The following is a 19,755-nucleotide window of genomic DNA, read 5'->3' on the forward strand; positions in this document are numbered from 1 at the left end:
TTAAGGTAACTGAATTTCACTGTAACTGAATACCAACAAAGAGCATCTATAAGGTAGGGTTACCTGATCAAATGGCCAGTGAGGATAGATATAATGCCGGTGTAATTTACTGACACCTAAGGGTATGTAGCAACAGTGGTCATCTTAAGCAAATGGTGAATCCTGGCCAAGGTCATGGTGGATCAGGAGCCCGGGAACACCGGGTATGAAAAGGGACACACCCTCTAGAGGACACCAGTCCAGCACAGGGCACCATACAGACACACAGACACACACAGAGTCAAGGACTGCGTAGGATTTCGCACACCTGACTTTTAATTAATCGTAAATGCAGGTGCAACAACAACAACAATAATTGATTGTAATCAACATACTATATTAACAATAAATTTTGTTTGACTATCATTTAGGTGTGACTTCACAGCTCATGATTCAAGATTCCAGCACCAACTATGTAAAATATACCAACTGTTTATTTTGTTTTTTGGGAGATTTTTTGAAGGAAACTGGAGCTCCCAGAGGAAACCCACACCAACACAATGACAACACGTGCAGAAACTCAACACAAACAATCACCTGGATCTTAATTCGGAAATCTGAATTATTGTCTATCAAACACACACACACACACACACACACACACACACACATCAGGTGGAGAGCGGCTAAAAAAAAAAGTGTGTTCGATGCAGTTGTAGAAATTTGCATCCTTACTCTGATGGACGATACCGGGTGTGTGTCTAAGACCCTGCGGAGGCTCCTTAAAGCCCGCGGGCGCGTTTCCCTTAAGCTACTCCACGGAGTGTCGCTAGTTATATGAGGGAGGCGCTATAAGCCCGACCTCCACTTTACCAAAAAAACGGAGGGGGGGCAAAGAGAACTAACGGCACCGTCTTCTTGAAAGCATCAAAATTTGACCGAAGCTGCGCAAAACACACTTGGCTCACCGTCGGAGTCCAGAGCACCGCCGCGTTCAGCTAAACGGTCGATGCGCTGCGAGGCTGAACATCACAAACACACACACGCACGCACGCACACACACACACACACACGAACCGAGGATTCCGAGCTCCTCGACTCTCGCTCTCTTTTGGAGTATATGTGGAGGTCAAGCGCGCACTTCTATGAGAATCTGTGCTTTGCGGCAAGACCAAGTTTGGCTGTTTTCCTGAGCGGGAGTCAAGATAAGAGCGAACGCGGGGAATAAACATGGTCGTGGACGGGGCTTTGCGGCGCTTGGGCTCGCTGTGCGTCCTCGCGCTGTGCTTCGGCTTCGCGTGTCCGCGAGCTCGCGTCTACACCAACCACTGGGCGGTTCGCATAGCCGGCGGGACCGAGGTGGCTGATCAGATAGCAAGCAGATACGGTTACTCGAACCTGGGCCAGGTAAAGACTTCCCATAAACCTTTACATTCTTTTTACCCCCCCCGGAGCCCGTTATTATTTCCCTGGTGTTTGGTAGCGTCTTTTCCGTTCGCGTCAGAGTTGCCACTTGGAGTTAACTTCGGATACGAAAGATGGAAAAACTAGGTGTTTCTTTAAAAGGCTCCGATCCAAAAGTTTCTCCTAGTTTCACACATTTCTACACCATCTGTCTCTGTGTGCTTAGGTTATTAGGTCTGTTGCAACTTTTAACTTGAACGTTTTCCTTCGTTCTGCGTTTTAAAACTCTTTTTTTTTTTTGTCACCTCAAAGAGAGCAAACGCTTCCTGTCTATTGATCTCTGGACCAACAGGTGCTGAAGTAGTCAATAAAACTACTGAACTCAAATGCTGTTAATGTCAGTGGTTTGACATGTAAATGTGGTGAAGGTGTTGGGCTACCAACCAGAAGGTTGTGAGTTCGAATCCCAGGTCCACCAAGCTGCCACAGTTGGGCCCCTGAGAAAGGCCCTTAACGCTAAATAATGTATATTATATAGAATAATAATAATAATAATAATAATAATAATAATGAGATAATGTAAGTCACTCTGGATAAAAGTGTCTGCCAAATGCTGTAAATTTACTGAAATGTAAACGCCTATAGAAGCTAGGAAAAAACTCATCTGAATGAATTTAGCAAACCATATGTGCATATTACTGCCAGACAACAATGTTTTAGTGTGATGTAATATGGAAATATATGGGGGTTACTGAGGCACTGTAGAAAAACCTAAGATTGTGATATCGATCTCAGCTATCTCGGTAAAACTCTCTTTTTTTCTTTATTTCTTTCTTTTATTTATTTCATTTTTGGCTCAACTGAAAACACAGCTGATAGGAAAAAAAAGAAGGTAAGCTTACTTAGTTGTGCTTGAAAATTGCTGTCTCACAAATGACCATGTGTTAAGTCCCAAATTAATGAAGCTAGTTGTTATTGTCTACTGTATGAATCTGTGCTGCATTCATTCATAAAGCTTTTAGAAAAAAAAATCCAGTGACTTAAGACGATGAGATTCTTTGGAACCTTTAACATTTTCTTTTTTTTTTTTTAATTCGATAAGTCTGTATATAGCAGAAATTGGGCAAAGTACAAAGCTGTAAAGATTGTGATACATAAACTTGAAGGAACTGTAAGCCATCTCTTGTGTACAATAGACAACTTTTTTACATCAGTGTTAAAGACTCAAATCACGTTTTTTTTATCTTTAAGGCCCATGTTAGTGGGATCAGATGCTGCAGGTCTTCTGCCTAACCATGACTTAAGAATTAGTAATATTTAATGGATATTTAGGCATTTTAATAACATAGTCAATTAGTCTAGTACAGGGAGGTAAACCAAGGCATATACTTTGGGTAACATGGTAGAATTAATGTGTGTTCATTAAAGATGACGGAATTAACAAGGAATTAAAACTAACAAAGCTGACCGCTTGGTCCTATTTCTGTTAGTGTAGCATATGTGAGTCTATTTTGGTGTTTGTGCACTTTTCACAAATTTTCCTTATAAGACCTAGTGAAATTGAAGGAAAATGTGAACTACATTGCATGTAAACCTGCAGCAATTCCTGACAGTTTTCTGTGGTAAGATACACTCATTCCTGTATCACATCCTACCCCTCTTTTATAAGCGTCTGTGTGATGTCTAGTTGCCCCATCTCGTGGCTTGCAGGCCCCCCCAAAATTGTTGAAAACACATACTGTGTGTATATGGATACATGCATTTAGCCATTTAGGAGGACCAAAGAGGACCAAATGTCCTCAAAATGACAGGACAGTGTCGTCAGTCACCCTGTCTAAAAAATGCTTTGTTTTTAATTTTTTTTTTCAAGAGTGAAAGTTATGTTTACTTTTAAGCATAGCTTTACTTAATTACAGATCAGCAAAGCAAAGAAGCAATCAGCAAAGGAAGATCCTAACAAAATTGTGGTTTTCTCAACAAGTAACCACCCAGTGGTCCAGTCTCTGTTTATATAGGGGGTTATTAATTGGTGACAGATGATCAACAGGTGATCCATGTCTTGGACCTCTGAGATCAGTAACAAAAGTTGGTCTTTTTGTAGAAACCTTGCAAACAACCACACTGTCACATTAATGTCATCAGGCCACCAATGCAAAGTGAACTTATTGCCAAGACTTGTGGTTCTTTGACTCTTTTCTGATCACTACAACATGCAGTTTGCTGACTTGCATGGGCTCATAGGGGCTCCAGTAGAAAAGTAGATCTTATATTAGGGTCTGTGACAAATTTCAGTCCCCAGTAATATACCAAGGTATTTCAAACACTGGAGCTATATTGGATAGCAGTGAATTTTAGGTAATTTCAGGACCACATGTTAGACTCTGAATTTGGTGTAATGGGGGCAGATTGTACAGTACACCCTGACCCAATGGACCATGCTCCACCACGAAGAACCACAGTCGATTTGACCTTGGCATGAAACAAATAATGTTGTTTCAACTGTTGTTTCACTATCAGGCTGAAAATGTTTCCAATGTGTGGTTCCAGACATAAAAACATTTGGGAAATTGTTTCTTGGGCTATAAGGAGCTCTCTATAGAGGCCTAGGCTTTAGCTGCTTGATCAGTGATTTCAGTTCAGCTGATGCCAGTTTATTCATGCCTAAAAAGAGTTTCTGGTCATGTTTTTAGGCTTCTTGGCTCAGTTAATCTGTCATTTTTCTGTACGTGTTGATCACAATTAGCAGGCTATTTAGCCTATGGCATTTGGGCCATTTCAATTCCAAAGCATGGTCTAAATATGTCGGGTGTGCTGTGTCTGCATGATCACTATAGCTGCATAGGGAGGCAGTTCAGCTTTAGATAAACTTTAAGTTAGCTACTTAGCCTGCAAGACTTTGGGGGATTGTTGATTATGGAAATTGAAAAATGAATTGCTTGGTAGAGATCAGGCTAAGGTAGAAGGATAGCTATGAGCAACATCTCAACATGCTAGCAGCACATATTCACAAGCCTGCTAGGCAATGAGGTGTGGGAAGAGGGGTAATGGCAGTGCAGTAATCCGGGAGGCCCCATTCAGCAGAGATGCGGGGAAATGGAGGGAGGCCCAACTCTGGCCCCTATATGTGTTAGAGGAGTCCAGCTATGGCTTGCTGTAGTTAGGGAGAATCACTCAACCATGTTAATGGAAAATATTCACAGGCCTGCAAATTGCAGGCAATAGGAAAAAACAGACTGTTGAGGGTATACACACTGAGACTGAGCTGAGGGGAATTAGCTTTGAACTGTTCTGTTGCTTAGTATGGAAGATTGATGTATACAAAAGCTTGCAAGCTTAGAGGAACAAAATTCAAGCTTATACCCATATTGCTCAAAATGGTTTAAAAAATGCACTCACTGCAGCTGTAAATAGATGACTGGAGTCTCCATTTGTTATGCAGGTAACGCCAAGGTGCACTCCAGGGCCCGCATCCCTATGAGGCATGAAGAAGAAATGATGGCCAAATGACAATGGATTGTTAATCATACTGCCATACAGTAGTGGATGTGCTTCATACCAATGGAAATTTAGTAGGAGTTTAAAAAGTGTAATGAGCCTTATTGTTAGTTGGTGCTAAAATAAGGTACACTTTCTCCTGGGGACTCCTACCCTCATTACACTTGGTCCTGAATAAAAGCTTAAAAATTAGTTGATCTCTTGGATCAGGTTTGTCAGCAGTAGGGAAAAGTAGGAGTCTCTTGGACTGGTGCTCAGAAGCCCTGCTTTAGAGTAACATCAAAAAGTTGATGTACATATTTAATGTTGAGCAAAATCTGCTACTGATGTTACATCCACGCTGTCTCACTGTCTTTAAATCTGTTCAAGGTGTTCTAAGCTTGGAGCGATCGAATGCATTTAGATCAGTATGGATGAGTTTCGTCCTTTTTTTATGGTATTTTCCTTGTCGGTATTGCTAAAGATCTCACTCGCAGGCTTGTGTTATTCTTCTAGATTGGCGACCTGAAGGACTACTACCATTTCTTCCACAGCCGGACGATAAAAAGGTCGACGCTCTCCAGCCGTGGCACACACAGCTTTATCTCCATGGAACCAAAGGTCAGGCCATCACCATGGCGACAACTCACCTGGGTGTATACTGTATGCTATAAGAATGTTTTGTCGTATACACAAATAGATTTATGTTGGTAATGTGATAATGTAAATCTGATATTAAAGTGGCTCCTTTACAGTATATAAATATTTAGTACACACACACACACACAAACAGCATCTTTAGTGATCTTGCACTAAAATTTGAAACCAGATGTCTAACCAGGTCTGATTCTGACAAAAGATCTGAATCGAGGAAGTAATGAATGTGTTCTCTGCTAGGTGGAATGGATTCAGCAGCAAGTGATAAAAAGAAGGGTAAAGAGAGATTATAAACCCTTGTACCCGGGGTCAGTCAAGACCAGCGCAGCCCAGTCTGACTCCATCTACTTCAACGATGCTAAATGGAGCAGCATGTGGTACATAGTGAGTATAACACACCACAGTGACTGTTTGAGAAGTTCTGTTTCAGTGAATAACTGTTGACTAAAACGATCTTGTTGAATTATAGCTTTTCGTGTATGTCTGATAATCACGCTGAACAATAATCCGGTAGCTGTACTCTTCTGTTTTCTGTCAATGGTTAATGTAAATCAGATAACATAAATACTTTGACCTGGACTCCACCATTCATCAGGATTCCTGGGAGTTGTACTTTGAGAGCAAATAAACTTGACTTGTGAAAGGTGGTCTGTTCTAAACACAGGCCAAAAGAACGTGTTTATCTACTTAGTGCAATTAAGGTAGCACTGATTCTCAAAGCAGGGTTATCAAGATTTTCTTCTTAACACATGGTCTCCTCTATACTGTACTTATAGTACATCCAAGACCAAATGTGTCCCGTTTAAAAAAATCCATGTAGTATCAGTTTGCCCATCTGTATGTAATCTGTATCTTCAGGTGATATAACCTTAACTTGTTTCTTTGTTTTGTGTGTTGGCAGCACTGTAATGACAATATACACAACTGCCAGTCAGACATGAACATTGTTGGTGCCTGGAAGAGGGGATATACCGGGAAAGATGTAGTGGTCACTATATTGGATGATGGTATTGAGCGGAACCACCCAGACCTCATACAAAACTATGTGAGTGGTTCGTGTTTAGGTTGAGCTACACAATGTGTTGAGTAAATCATTTTGTGTTAATTCAGTATTACAATGCAAACTTAAGGTTTAACCACATTTTTTTTTAAAAATTGATCTTACACGACCTTAAACAAATAAAGCTTGTCCAAGTTTCTCATTCCAATCGTCTTGGCCAACATCTTTGTTTCAAATTTACAACCAGTAAGCCTTGGTCTCTTTCTCTCTGGACTTCTTGTACAGGATAACCAGGCCAGTTATGATGTAAATGGAAATGACTTGGACCCCATGCCCAGATACGATGCCAGCAATGAAAACAAGTAAGAGCAGCACTGGGCAAATGGAAATGCACACCACTACTTGAGCTAATTCACCTGTGATAAGAGTGTTTATAGAGCAATTCTGTAGTGTGTGTGTGTGTATATATGTGTACAAAAGTGAGAAGGGTGTGTGTGAGATTGGGGGGGTTAATGAAATTGATGCTCCTCTTCTGTGTGTGTCTGTGTGTTAGTCTGTGGCTTCCACTGCCAGCGTGTGTGAGCCGGTGCCAGATGGCATCGCAGCATTTTTGTGAGGTTGGGCCAAAAAGCTTGGCCTGGGTTTACTCCTCAGCACCAACGTCGTTCTGCGGGAGCTTCAATACATGGATCTTAAACTATCCATGAAACTATTATCCTGCACCTGATTTTATTATTCTTTTTATTTTAACTTTCATACAGTAAAATATGGAAGTTAGTTGGGATTTTATTTCTCATTTAGTTCAAAAACATTGCTTCCTGGACACTTTTTTTTAAAAGTTCATTCACTCTTCTGTGACACACGATGCTTTGACTAAACAGATCTGTCTTTTCTTATTCCTTAAACCATTAGAAGCTGCAACACAACTATTCAGAAGTAATTCCATTGCCTGAGGAGATTTCAGGAGCGAATATGAACCTATTCCGCTTGATCTGAGGAAGTGTGTGGTTGGAAGAAGCTTTTCATGGCATGTGTAGACATGTTCTATAGAATATTGTCTGCTTAGGAGTATGCTTTTGTGACGGATGTCTGCTTCGTATAAAGGAATACTTCATTCAGAACTGCTAATACGGCACACGGAGAATGAAACACACTTGTGTTCTGTTTGATTCTATAAATGTTTAACTGATTCATTTCCATTTGTTTCTGGAAACGGGTATTGTTTATTTCTTTAACTCGCGAATCCGATCCGTGATCTGGCGATCGTGCTATCGGCACCGCCTATTGTGACTTAATGTATAAGAAATATGTTTCAGTGTTTGTGTATACAACAAAACACAATGGCTACAAGCTCAAGTGCTTAGAAATATATACATCAGACAAACGTACTTTTGTCACGTCATTTAACTTTTAGTTTAGTTTAATCCATACAGCCAGAAATAGTTATTCCATTTTATGTGCTTCATCTACTAGCGTATTATGTTGCAAATTTGATGTAAATTGAGCTGAAATATGGTGTTTGCACAAGTGATGTATGCCAGGGGCTTTTATATACAGTTTACGCATGTATTAAAAGCGAGTTATTTGTTTAAGCAAGTTTAATTTACACCTTTTGCATTCAAGTCGCTTAATATTATACATTAATACAGCAGATGTGTAAGGATTGAAACGTGGTAAAACTACATAGTTTCACACTTCTGGTAAAATGTGCTAAGTAGATGTACTAATGTACAAATGATTATTATACTGATGTAACTGTAATAATAGAGATAAGAGCCATGAGTCTTGGTCTAAGAAATGTGTTTTGGTGGCTGTGTTTATGGCCTCCGGAAGGTGATGTCCAGGTTGTTCTGCGTAGGCTGAACAGGATGACATAGTGTGTGTGTGTGTGTGTGTGCGTGCATGTGTGTGTGTTTCTGCTTTTCTCATTGACTTGTATTCCTCTGGCAGATGTGAGTGTACACAGAGTCCAGTACTGTAGTGCAGAATAAAGCACATATGAGGGAAAGACTTTTGGATTCTGGCCCTTATATTTAGTTATGTCTCTACTGTTTAGTCAAAAAGTCAGTGTAGAGTAAGGATTATAGATCTCTGTCTAATGAGCTTTTTGACACCACGGACTGATCGTTGCTCTGGTGAATGAACACTGACTTGGCCTGGTGTATGATGGCATTGTAGAATTTTTTATTTATTTATTTATTTATTTATTTTTTAATAATCATCCCTGTAAATGGCTCAGAATTGAGACCCTGGTTACCATGGCAGCACGAGTTTTTCTGAGCAGCTGTTCTCTGCTGGAGGTGCCACAATGGAATGCATTCGCTTTCTGACCTTGACTTCATACGATTTTTCTTGGTGTTTTTTTTTTTTTTTTTTTTTTCCTGGTGAGTTGTCGTATTTGATTTTAGTGGGCTTGGTTCGGGTCAGCCTTCCCGTTAAGAATGCCTCCATGTGTCATCTGCCTACAGATTCTGGGGAACGCTAGAATGTTTTCCCTCAATCGCTCAAATATTTAGCCACTGTGTTTGCGCCGACTTGGCTCGAAAGGAGCATGTTTAGTTTCAGCACAGCTGTTGCCTCACTAACCCTGTAGCTTCTTTCTCTTTCCTATCAGAATATGTGTTGCAGTGGTTAGTAGTTTGCATATGTTCTCTGACCTCTGTCCGTGTGTATACCCTGATATACCCTCATGTCCTCTTCAGGCATGGCACACGGTGTGCTGGGGAAGTGGCAGCATCTGCCAACAACTCTCACTGCACTGTGGGCATTGCCTACAACGCCAAGATTGGGGGTGAGTGCTCTATATTTGTGTCACCTATTTTCTTGCACTTTGCTTGCTTCCTGTATCTTAATACTCTCTTGGTCTCTACTCACACTCATAACCACGGTGTGGCCTTACACAGTCTCAGTCCTACATCGTTCACTTTCAGGTTACATGCATTTATTGCTTATTCAATAAGCACTTATTCTAATGTCCTGGCAAAATTTCCCTACTTGTCCCCACACACTTCAACACTTCTTTTTAAGTGCATGTTTGTCTCTTTCAGGTGTGCGCATGTTGGACGGAGATGTGACAGACATGGTGGAGGCAAGGTCACTAAGTTTGCAGCCACAGCACATAGACATATACAGTGCTAGCTGGGGACCAGATGATGATGGCAAAACCGTAGACGGGCCTGCAGCACTTGCCAGACAGGCCTTCGAGAATGGCATCCGACAGGTAAAAAGATTATGGGGGAAACATGTCTGTCTTTTTTTTTTTTTTTTTTTTAGGCATCAATCTAACTGTGATGAGTTCTGTTTATTTTGTTCCTTAAACGTCAATATATATTTAAAATAATGTATGATGTAAGCAAATACTTGTGTGTGTGTGTATACATAGCATAACTTGTTTAAAGATATGAAGTGCTGCTTTGTTTAATTTTGATGCTGTGTGCAGCCATGTTGATTTGAGGTCACTTTGTAAACCGGGAATTAAATGGTAGTTCAGTAGAATGCCACAAGTTGGAGTTTAGGGGCATTTTCTTTTCCTTTTCCTTTTGAGGTTCGGTCAAAATATAGAATAATACTCAAACTGCGGGTTAGGTCGTATTTTTTCTTGGTGAAGGTATTGAGATGAAACCAGCTGGTGGACAGGATCCGTCCTGTGAGCCAAAGTTTACTCATGTACTTTATGAAGTCTGAGTCATAATTTGGTGTGCCAGTAATTAGTCTGAGTCCTGTGACCAATGGTTTGTTTGATGTGGTTCAGGTATGCATTTTGTTGTGTACCTTATACTGGCAACCCAGTCTGTATTCTTTTTAGAGAGAATATGTGCCCCGAAGCAGCATTGTTGGCCCTTCGTGAGTCATCTAAGTGCTCTCTTAATTCTAGACAGAGTCATTTATTTTCATCGGGGTTAAAGATTTAGTAAAAGAGGAGCTACCAAATGTATCCTGTAATTGCAGTCTATCAAATTAAGCCTTGGTTTAGATATGTCAGAAATTTGTATTATATAATGATGATGATGATGATAAAGACAATGATTATTTTATGGTCCCTTCATAGGGCAGGAAGGGCCGCGGTTCCATTTTTGTGTGGGCGTCAGGTAATGGTGGGCGGAGTCGAGATCACTGCTCATGTGATGGCTACACCAACAGCATTTACACCATCTCCATAAGCAGCACAGCAGAAAGTGGTCGCAAGCCCTGGTACCTGGAAGAATGTGCCTCCACTCTCACCACTACATATAGCAGTGGTGAAAACTACGACCGCAAGATTGTAAGTGCTAAATAAGTGTGATTTGTTGGAAGAAAGGGAGTAGCAAAATTGGGAAAGAAACATGCACCAAATTCAAACTGGTTCCCTCTTCACTCCATATGGTTGTTTTCAAACAAAATCAAATTGATTTCACGTGAATCTTATTTCTATCACAACTGACAGAGCTGTCAGAGGGGGTAAAAGGGAAGAAATAGCAATTGTTCACAGGATAGTTATAAGGCTCACGTCTGGGGTGGAGTATCAAAAATTATCTGCAGCTTTGAAGGTCCTGAAGAACAAAGTGGCTTCTATCATTTGGAAGGGGAATTAGTTCTGAGCCACTGGTACTCTGTCTAGATCTGGAACCCAGCCTCAACTATGATTGATAAGGGCTTTAGTCAGTGAGGTGATCAGAATCTCTCTAATCGGAAAGCCAGAAGTCAGATGTGTAAACAGGGAAATCTGCTAGAATGGCAGCCATTTCTGCAGACCTACACCAGGTAGAGCGGCCGAGTTGTCCTTCAGAAAAATTCAACTTATTTGACTTAGCTACAGTTGAAACCAGATATTTACATACGCTTCAGAAAAAAAACACACAACCTTTTATTTCTTTACTGTCATACATTAAATCAGAGTAAACTTTTTCTGTTTTAAATCAATAAATATTAACATATTTTTTGCATTTGTTAAATGTCAGAATCGAGCGAGGGAGAATTTTTATGTATTTTTATTATCACGTTCATCAAAGTCAGAAGTATACATACACTAAGTTTATCGTGCCTTTAAACAAAAAAAAACTCCAGATGATTCCATTCTGAGCTTAAGAAGCTTCTGATAGGTTAATTAATTCCATTTGAGTTCATTGGTGGCACATCTGTGGATGCATATAAAGGCACACCTCAAACACAGAGCCTCTTTCTTTGACATCATGGGAAAATCAAGAGAAATCCACCAAGACATCAGAAAAAGAATTGTTGACCTCCACAAGTGTGGCTCATCCTTAGGAGCAATTTCCAGATGCCTGAAGGTCCCACGTTCATCCGTTCGGACAATAATACGCAAGTATAAAAAACATGGGAATGTACAACCATCATACCGCTCAGGAAGGAGACGGATTCCGAGTCCCAGAGAGGAACGTATTTTGGTGCGAAATGTGCGAATCAACCCCAGGACAACAGCAAAAGATCTTGTGAAGATGCTGGCTGAAACTGGTAAGACGGTGTCAACTGCACATGGGGGAAAAAAATCTTAATTTCTGGAGACATGTCCTGTGGTCTGACGAAACAAAAAAATTGAACTGTTCGGCCATTATGATAAACGGTATATTTGGAGCGAAGTACGAAGTTTGAAGCCTCAGAACACCATCCCAACTGTGAAGTATGGGGGTGGTAGTACAGTATAATGTTGTGGGGCTGCTTTGCTGCAGAAGGGACTGGTGCACTTTACCAAATAGATGGCATCATGAGAAAAGAAAATTATGTGAATATATTAAAGCAACATCTGAAGACATCAGCCAGGAAGTTAAAGCTTGGGCGCAAATGGGTCTTCCAAATGGACAATGACCCCAAGCACACCTCCAGATTAGTTACAAAGTGGCTTAAGGACAACAAAGTCAAGGTATTGGAGTGGCCTTCACAAAGCCCTGATCTCAATCCCATAGAAAATTTGTGGGCGGCACTGAAAAGGCGAGTGCGAGCAAGAAGGCCTACAAACCTGACCCAGTTACACCAGTTCTGTCAAGAGGAGTGGGCCAAAATTCCAGCAAACTATTGTAGGAAGCTTGTGGAAGGATACCCAAAGCGTTTGGCCCAAGTGAAACAGTTTTCGGGGCAATTCCACCAATTACTAAGGAAGTGTATGTATACTTCGGACTTTGATGAAAGTGATAATAAAAATGCATAAAAATTCTCCCTCGCTCGATTCTGACATTTAACAAATTCAAAAAATATGTTAATATTTATTGATTTAAAACAGAAAAAGTTTACTCTGATTTAATGTATGACAGTAAAGAAATAAAAGTTTGTGTTTTTTTCTGAAGTGTATGTAAATATCTGGTTTCAACTGTAAATAGCATCTAAATCAATTTCATGCCATAGGAAACAAGATTCTACTGTCTGATGCATCACCTGGCCAGTTCCATTATTACAGTAATGGCACCATCATTCTGAAAGGATGTTTTAGCAGCAGGATTGAGAGGAAAACATGCTAAAAATGTTCAAAACAATCTGGGAGAGGCTTCAAGATGAGTCTGTAAGTGTCATTGAGAGGCTTACTCAGAATCCAGACGTGAAAATAACTGTACGTCAATGCTTTCCATACAGCTTGAAAGTTTCTGCAGACACGAATGAGAAAAGATCTCCAAATCCCCCCCCCCCCCCCCCACACACACACATTTAATATAGTTAAAATAAATTAATCCAAGAAGTTTTATTATTATTTTTGAAATCAAAGTAACACTTTCTCTGAATCCAGCAGTGCTTCTCCCAGTGGAAATAATACCAAACTCCCAATTTTGGCACCAGGCTCAGTAAGCTACAGTAAGCATTTTTCCATACATCTCAGAGAGAGAGAGAGAGAGAGAGGGGGAGAGAGATTCAACTATTTTATGGGTTCAGAACATGATGCTATGTTGTCGTTGTGTGAGGTGGTTAATTTGTTGGTCAGTAGGTCATTGTTAAATTGTCTACCTGTGAAACACTACAGTTATTACACACACACACGCATGCAATGGGTCTATGCTGAGATGGTCTTGGAGAGGCAGGGTTATTAAATTCCACACTAAGGAATAAAAACCTGTCACCTCTTGCACAGAAACACTTCGTACTAATATATTTTACAGCGCCATGAAATACTTGCCAAAAACATTAATGCCGTTCTCTCCCTGTCTTTTAGATCACTACAGATCTAAGGCAGCGCTGCACAGACAGTCACACTGGAACATCAGCATCAGCTCCAATGGCTGCTGGGATCATTGCACTTGCCTTGGAGGCAAAGTAGGAATTCTCTTGAATCAATTACAAATCATTCCACTAAATCACACCTACTCTCTACTGTAGTGGGGGTATTTGCAATGTTAGTTTTCATTTTGCTTTATAGATGAAGAACTCTGACGTGCACTTCCTGCGAGCATGTCAGAGGCTGCCAGTTTTAAAACATTTGGCTGACATTTAGAAGATCACTGTCAGTTATATATACTTATACATTTCTTTTATACTTGTTCAGTGTAAACACAGCTTGGTTTAATAAAGCACACAAGTATCTTAACCATATTTGATCCCACCATGCATGGTGCATTAGGGTCTAAGGAAATCAAAATGAACATGATTTCCTTGAATGAAAAATTATACTGTGATTTGTAAAATAGATGTGCTAAATTAAGACAAACTTAAAAATCTATATTTAAATAAATATAATATATATATATATGTATATATATAATTTTATTTCCCTTATAGCCCTCTCCTGACATGGAGGGATGTACAGCACATCATTGTGAAAACGTCACGCGCTGGCCATCTCAGTGCTCCTGACTGGAAAACCAATGCAGCAGGATACAATGGTACTGGCTTTTAAATTCTTTATAAACCCTATCCATTTATAGTGCCTTACTCACCTGCTTTGCATAATAAAACGTCAAGGCCAAAATTCAGTTGGCGCTGTATCCTCACTGCTATCAACATAACGCATTGCTTTTTAAAGTCTGGAAAGAACTCCTTCAAAATCCTTCTACTCAAAGGTGACTTAGTGTGATGTATTATGGCTTCATCACTGAAAAATGTTTTTCTTCAGATACTTCCTGGCTGTTGTAACAACTTGAAGTCCAACTGATTATGACCGTAACTCCAAATATGATGTAAAAATCTTATTCTGATAAGGACAAAAACCTCATGGCGGGCATAATACCAAGTTTATAGACATAGGCCAATTGCTTAAGTGCAATATATCAAGAATGTCAGATCTTAACACTGACTTTTGTTTTCATATATAACTAATATTAATATCTTTGCACATGATGTAGCATGTCATTTGTTTATTTACAAACCCTTTAATCAAGACCTTATTGTTGCGGTTTATGCACTTACCTTTGTTTGAATCTGCATGTGCTACATGTACCTACAGTAAGTCACCTATATGGTTTTGGGCTCATGGATGCTGAGGCCATGGTCAAAGAAGCTGAGAGATGGAAACAAGTGCCCACACAGCATATATGTGTGGAAAACGCAGACAGGCAAATAAGGTAGTTTTATTACCACATTGTTACATGGCTCATCAACATGACTTGTATGCTATACGTTTTTCTTTTCCTCTTGTGTCATTTTGTCTACAATGCTCCATTTTTGTTTCCATTGTAAAGCAAAGGTTCTATTTGAATTCTTCTTTCTAAAGGACAATTCGCCCAGAGCATGTTGTTCGCTCTGTTTACAAGGCAACGGGCTGTACAGATAATGCGAATCATCATGTCATTTATTTGGAACATGTGGTTGTACGCATCACTATAACCCATCCACGACGAGGAGACCTATCAATTAATTTGACTTCACCATCAGGGACAAAGTCGCAGCTCCTTGCAAACAGGTAAAATGGCTTGGAAAAGTCCATACAATTATAAATTTCAATATTTCTGAGTCATCACTGGGCTGTATATAAACGGTGGATGAAGGATTTTTTTGGCCACTTCTGTATCAATGTAACTTTCTGCCAAATTAAAAGGGAAATAATAGCCTTCTCTGGTGGTTCACTGTTGTGTATCCTGCAGACTCTTTGACCACTCAATGGAGGGCTTTAAGAACTGGGAGTTCATGACTACTCATTGTTGGGGAGAGAAAGCTGCTGGAGACTGGATCCTCGAGATCTATGACTCACCTTCACAAGTCCGGAGTCAGAAAGCCCCGGGTAGTCACACTCAAACCATTTCTTTTTAACTGGAACACTTTTCATTTGAATGTTTTCCATATAGATGCGATTTATTATCATTTTTTAAATAGGCAGAAAGAATGCACAACGTTACCCATTTATGTTTTATGTGCCTGAACCACTCCACCACCCATTTACTCCCAACAGGTAAACTAAAGGAGTGGTCTTTGGTGCTTTATGGTACCTCAGTGCACCCATATTCCTCCCGCAGTGATAAGACTCGCTCTGCGCCGGAGTCTCCAGAGGATGAGTATATTGAGGAGTATGCAGGTAAGTCATTCTAGGTCTAACTAATATCAGAAAGGTTGCCAGAGTTTTTAAGTAATGCATTCTGCCCACTCAGAGCAGAGTCCCATTCTTTGATTATAGAAATCTGTCATCTCTTGTAAGGCCCCTGTGACCCAGAGTGCAACGAAAATGGCTGCGAAGGTCCAGGGCCCCATCAGTGCAACAATTGCCTGCACTACTTCCTCAAGTTTAAAAACAACACCAGGTACACCACGTGTATGTGTGCATGGACATTGATACTATAAAGTATTAAAAAAATGCTTGAAACACAAAAATAGTCTCAAAACTATCAAAATGAGTGATCAGTGTGCTCTTAAAAAACGTGGACGCTTATAGCACTTTTTTCTTAGAACAGCATGGCTCTGCAATCACTAAGAAAACACCACTCATTTGATGTTAAAACGTCGTGTTTTTCTCTCGTATTGCGAATATAGCCAGCAAATAAGCAAACGTTCACCTTATGTAAGCTCATATACAAAAAAACCCTCAATCTTTCTAGTATTCATGGGAGCACTGGGCAGGGTTATTTAGCTCTACTAGCCATTTGGGATTTGCCTCAGAAGTTGGTAGATTTTAGGTAGATGGATTACAGAGATAAATCTAAACACAAAATGTTTAAAACTGATGTTCGGTTGTATATCTATAAGAAAAAAGCTAAGAAACGTTTAAAAAGAACTACATTAGCCTACAGTCTACCTAGCCTAGGTAGACTACATGGTACCTAGGCAAGGAAAATAACTGAATTTAGCATGGGTATTTGCATACAACATGGTTTACTTGTTAAAAAAATATATATATAAAGAATAATTAACAAACAGGAAAAAACAAAATAGTACATGTTGACAAACAACTATGTATCAGCACGTCCCCACTAACATCTCCCACTCACTAGATTGTATAAGTTAGTGGTAGATTCCGTTTTCTTTGGAAAAAATTTAAGTGGGCGCACACAAAGCTATACTTCAGACACACATCTGCAGCCAATGACTTTCTCAGGCTTAGAGGTTTGACTTTGTGTCTTATGGAAAGCTTTTCCTTATGACTGTAAGCTGTTGAGTTGTCTGTCTCCGCTGGCTATTCCTTACTTGCTTCTCCTCTTTCCATTCCTACCTCTTGCCCCCTCAGGATGTGTGTGCCTGAATGTCCGCCTGGCTTTTTCCGGGATGATAAGAGGCGCTGTAAGAAATGTTCCCCTCTATGTGAATCCTGCATTGGTAGTCGCAGCGATCAGTGTACCTCTTGCCGGCAAGGTTTTTACCTCCGAGAAGGAGCCAGTACATGCATCTACGCATGCCCTGAGGGCTACTATCTGGACCTTGGTAAGTTACCATTTCCTTTCGATTTTCTTGCTTAATAAGTGTAGAACCACCCAAGGTTTGTCAATAGAATCTCATGCTCTGTCTTCCAATTAACATATACTTTTTCTTTCCTCTTCAAACCTCAGACTCTCAGTTCTACAACACGCCAACATCTAATGAGGTTTAAGCATGAGATAATTGAGTATATGTGGTTTGACTCCTTGGTTTTTCCTACAGATGCCAGTATGTGCCGTAAGTGCAGCGAGAACTGCAAGAAATGTGCTTCAGCAAATATTTGCACAGAATGTAAGCCAGGGCTCAGGTAAATCCTCTTCATTCTGCTCAATGCATATAACAAAGTTTCTGTGCTAATTAATCATTCCTTCCAATTAAAACTGGGGGAACTGCTTGTCTTGAAATGCAGCTCAAATCTCAACCCCACTGAGGTTCATGGCTCAATATCATTAGCATATAGTGTAACTATAGGTCTTAGCATGGTTTAAAAGTCATGGAAGCCTACAGAAAGCTCGCCAGATAGAAACATCCTGGCCCAATATTGGGAAGCTGGTGAAAACTCCACTAATGCATGCAATCCAGCATTTGATATTCAAATGTTGAAACGCGTTACCTAGAGAGTATTTTCTATATGTGCCCAGCACTAGCAGTAGGTAAGGAGTGGTGAAAGGTGGAAAAAGTGAGGGAAAGCGAAACAGGTTATGGAACACAGAGCCTCCCTAATGTACAGCAGCTGTGCTCTGTGAACAATTTTGAAATATGTTTGAGGAGTGATTTCTCTGAATCTGCTGAAAAGGTTTTTCACCCACACATTTGGACTTTAAGCCTTGCTTTGTTTAACTTTTCAGACTTGTTTAGACTACTGCAAGTCTAAAGGATGGGTGATGAGCCTGAAATGTAGTATATACTGATTTTTCTGCCAGTACTTCCTCATGAAATTCAATACAATTTTAAAGCATATGGTAATAGAGAAAGCCACATTAACTAAAGGTCTTAATGCCCACAAGAAATTATAGACTGCAGTTTGCTGAAGCTGTCAATGGCTTTATTATAATAATTATAGAAATTTATCTAAATATCTAAAATATTTCAGAAGTGATCTCTTGGTGTATTTTGTTAGATTGATTTTTGTTAGATTGATTGATTGCTTGAGTTTTTAATAAATATTGAAATCTAACTTCTGTTTTTTCGTTCTTAATATCTGACTTCATAATAAAAAATAAATGTATCTTTATAGTTTACAAGGGAATAGGTGTCAGCTGACATGTGAAGCTGGCACATACTACAATGGGCACAAACGAGTGTGTGAGCAGTGCCATCCTGCTTGTGCTACATGTGCAGGTACTTGGAACCTTTCCCCTGCAATTAATGAATATTTTCCATGTTCTGCCATTTTAATACATTGCTTTTTCCTATTAAAATGCATTCAGCTGGGTTTTTGGAAACTGTTGGGTTTTTTAGGTTTGCAATCCATCCAAAGCCTTGTTTAGCAAGCCTGCTATAATTAGTTGAGTTTCTGCTTCAGGAGAAACATCTTTGCCAGCTATGAAACTAAAACAAATTTAAAGGAATGGCAATTTTTTTTGTTCTTGTTTATTTTTATTTTTTTATTTGAGGTGGTTAAAGATGGAATATAATTTCTGATTGATGGTGTAAGGATATATCTTATTCAGGTACTGGCATGGAGGCCTGCACAAAATGTGCAGAGGGATACTATCTTGAGGAGTGGCGCTGTGTTCCCAGTTGCAATGCAGGATACTACATGGCAGAGAAAACTGCAGAAAATGGAGAGGTCCAGAAATCTTGCCGCAAGTCAGTAGTTCACCAAGCTTAACTTGGCACACAGTAGGGTTTATTAAGCAATTAAATGTGTTCCCATTTACTGCAAAGTTTGAATTCTTTGTGTTGGTTCCTCCATCAGGTGTGATCATACATGTTACACATGTACAGGTCCAGGAGATAGAAACTGCAGTGCCTGTGTGAACGGCTATAACCTAGAAAATGGTGTGTGTATCGTCAGCACTATCTGCAAAGATGGTGAGTAATAGCATTGTACTATTCTCTCACATTTTATCTCCAGACTTTGGCGTAGACTCCTCCTCCTTTGTTTTAATGTATTCCAACTTTCACTGGGTTTTGCTGCTGTGTAATGTTAATCACATTCATAAGTCCTACAGTGCTTATATATAATAATATCTATAAATATCTTAACAGTCTGATTTACTGATTTCTTTTATTTGAAAATGCATTATAATTAAATATACCTTTTCCAAAAAAATAAGATCTAAACTGATCAGGGTTCCTAAAGAAATGAATTGTAAAGGGATATATATATATTTTTTTTTACAGTGAACAAATTAGTGATTATACGTCTATAAATATAATATAAAATAAACAACAGCAATTATAAAACCATGTGAAATCACTGTAAAAAAAAACAAAAAAAAATAAACAGATATTTTGCTATGATTGATGATCAGTTTCTT

The 19,755-nt window shown here is 39.6% G+C and overlaps 1 protein-coding gene across 4 annotated transcripts in view; it reads left to right on the plus strand.

Moving 5' to 3' along the window:
- The first annotated feature begins 833 nt into the window (after positions 1-833).
- The window catches only part of pcsk5b (proprotein convertase subtilisin/kexin type 5b), a 39,379-nt gene continuing 20,457 nt past the window's right edge, over positions 834-19,755 (plus strand). Inside the window, exons 1-20 of one of the 4 annotated variants that reach the window (XM_060882484.1) lie at positions 834-1,386; positions 5,374-5,478; positions 5,755-5,898; positions 6,416-6,559; positions 6,800-6,876; positions 9,217-9,305; positions 9,562-9,734; positions 10,563-10,775; positions 13,647-13,747; positions 14,210-14,313; positions 14,874-14,991; positions 15,141-15,329; positions 15,511-15,647; positions 15,816-15,938; positions 16,059-16,161; positions 17,082-17,275; positions 17,492-17,576; positions 18,507-18,610; positions 18,943-19,081; positions 19,191-19,306. In XM_060882484.1, coding sequence (XP_060738467.1) covers positions 1,210-1,386; positions 5,374-5,478; positions 5,755-5,898; positions 6,416-6,559; positions 6,800-6,876; positions 9,217-9,305; positions 9,562-9,734; positions 10,563-10,775; positions 13,647-13,747; positions 14,210-14,313; positions 14,874-14,991; positions 15,141-15,329; positions 15,511-15,647; positions 15,816-15,938; positions 16,059-16,161; positions 17,082-17,275; positions 17,492-17,576; positions 18,507-18,610; positions 18,943-19,081; positions 19,191-19,306 — 2,635 coding nt within the window. In that variant the 5' untranslated portion in view covers positions 834-1,209. Of the gene's footprint in view, positions 1,387-5,373; positions 5,479-5,754; positions 5,899-6,415; positions 6,560-6,799; positions 6,877-9,216; positions 9,306-9,561; positions 9,735-10,562; positions 10,776-13,646; positions 13,748-14,209; positions 14,314-14,873; positions 14,992-15,140; positions 15,330-15,510; positions 15,648-15,815; positions 15,939-16,037; positions 16,162-17,081; positions 17,276-17,491; positions 17,577-18,506; positions 18,611-18,942; positions 19,082-19,190; positions 19,307-19,755 lie in introns of those variants that run through there. The other 3 variants (XM_060882486.1, XM_060882485.1, XM_060882487.1) reach the window with 3 other exon arrangements.

Source organism: Tachysurus vachellii, chromosome 11 (assembly GCF_030014155.1).
Source record: "Tachysurus vachellii isolate PV-2020 chromosome 11, HZAU_Pvac_v1, whole genome shotgun sequence".
In the NCBI taxonomy this organism is placed as follows: Eukaryota; Metazoa; Chordata; class Actinopteri; order Siluriformes; family Bagridae; genus Tachysurus; species Tachysurus vachellii.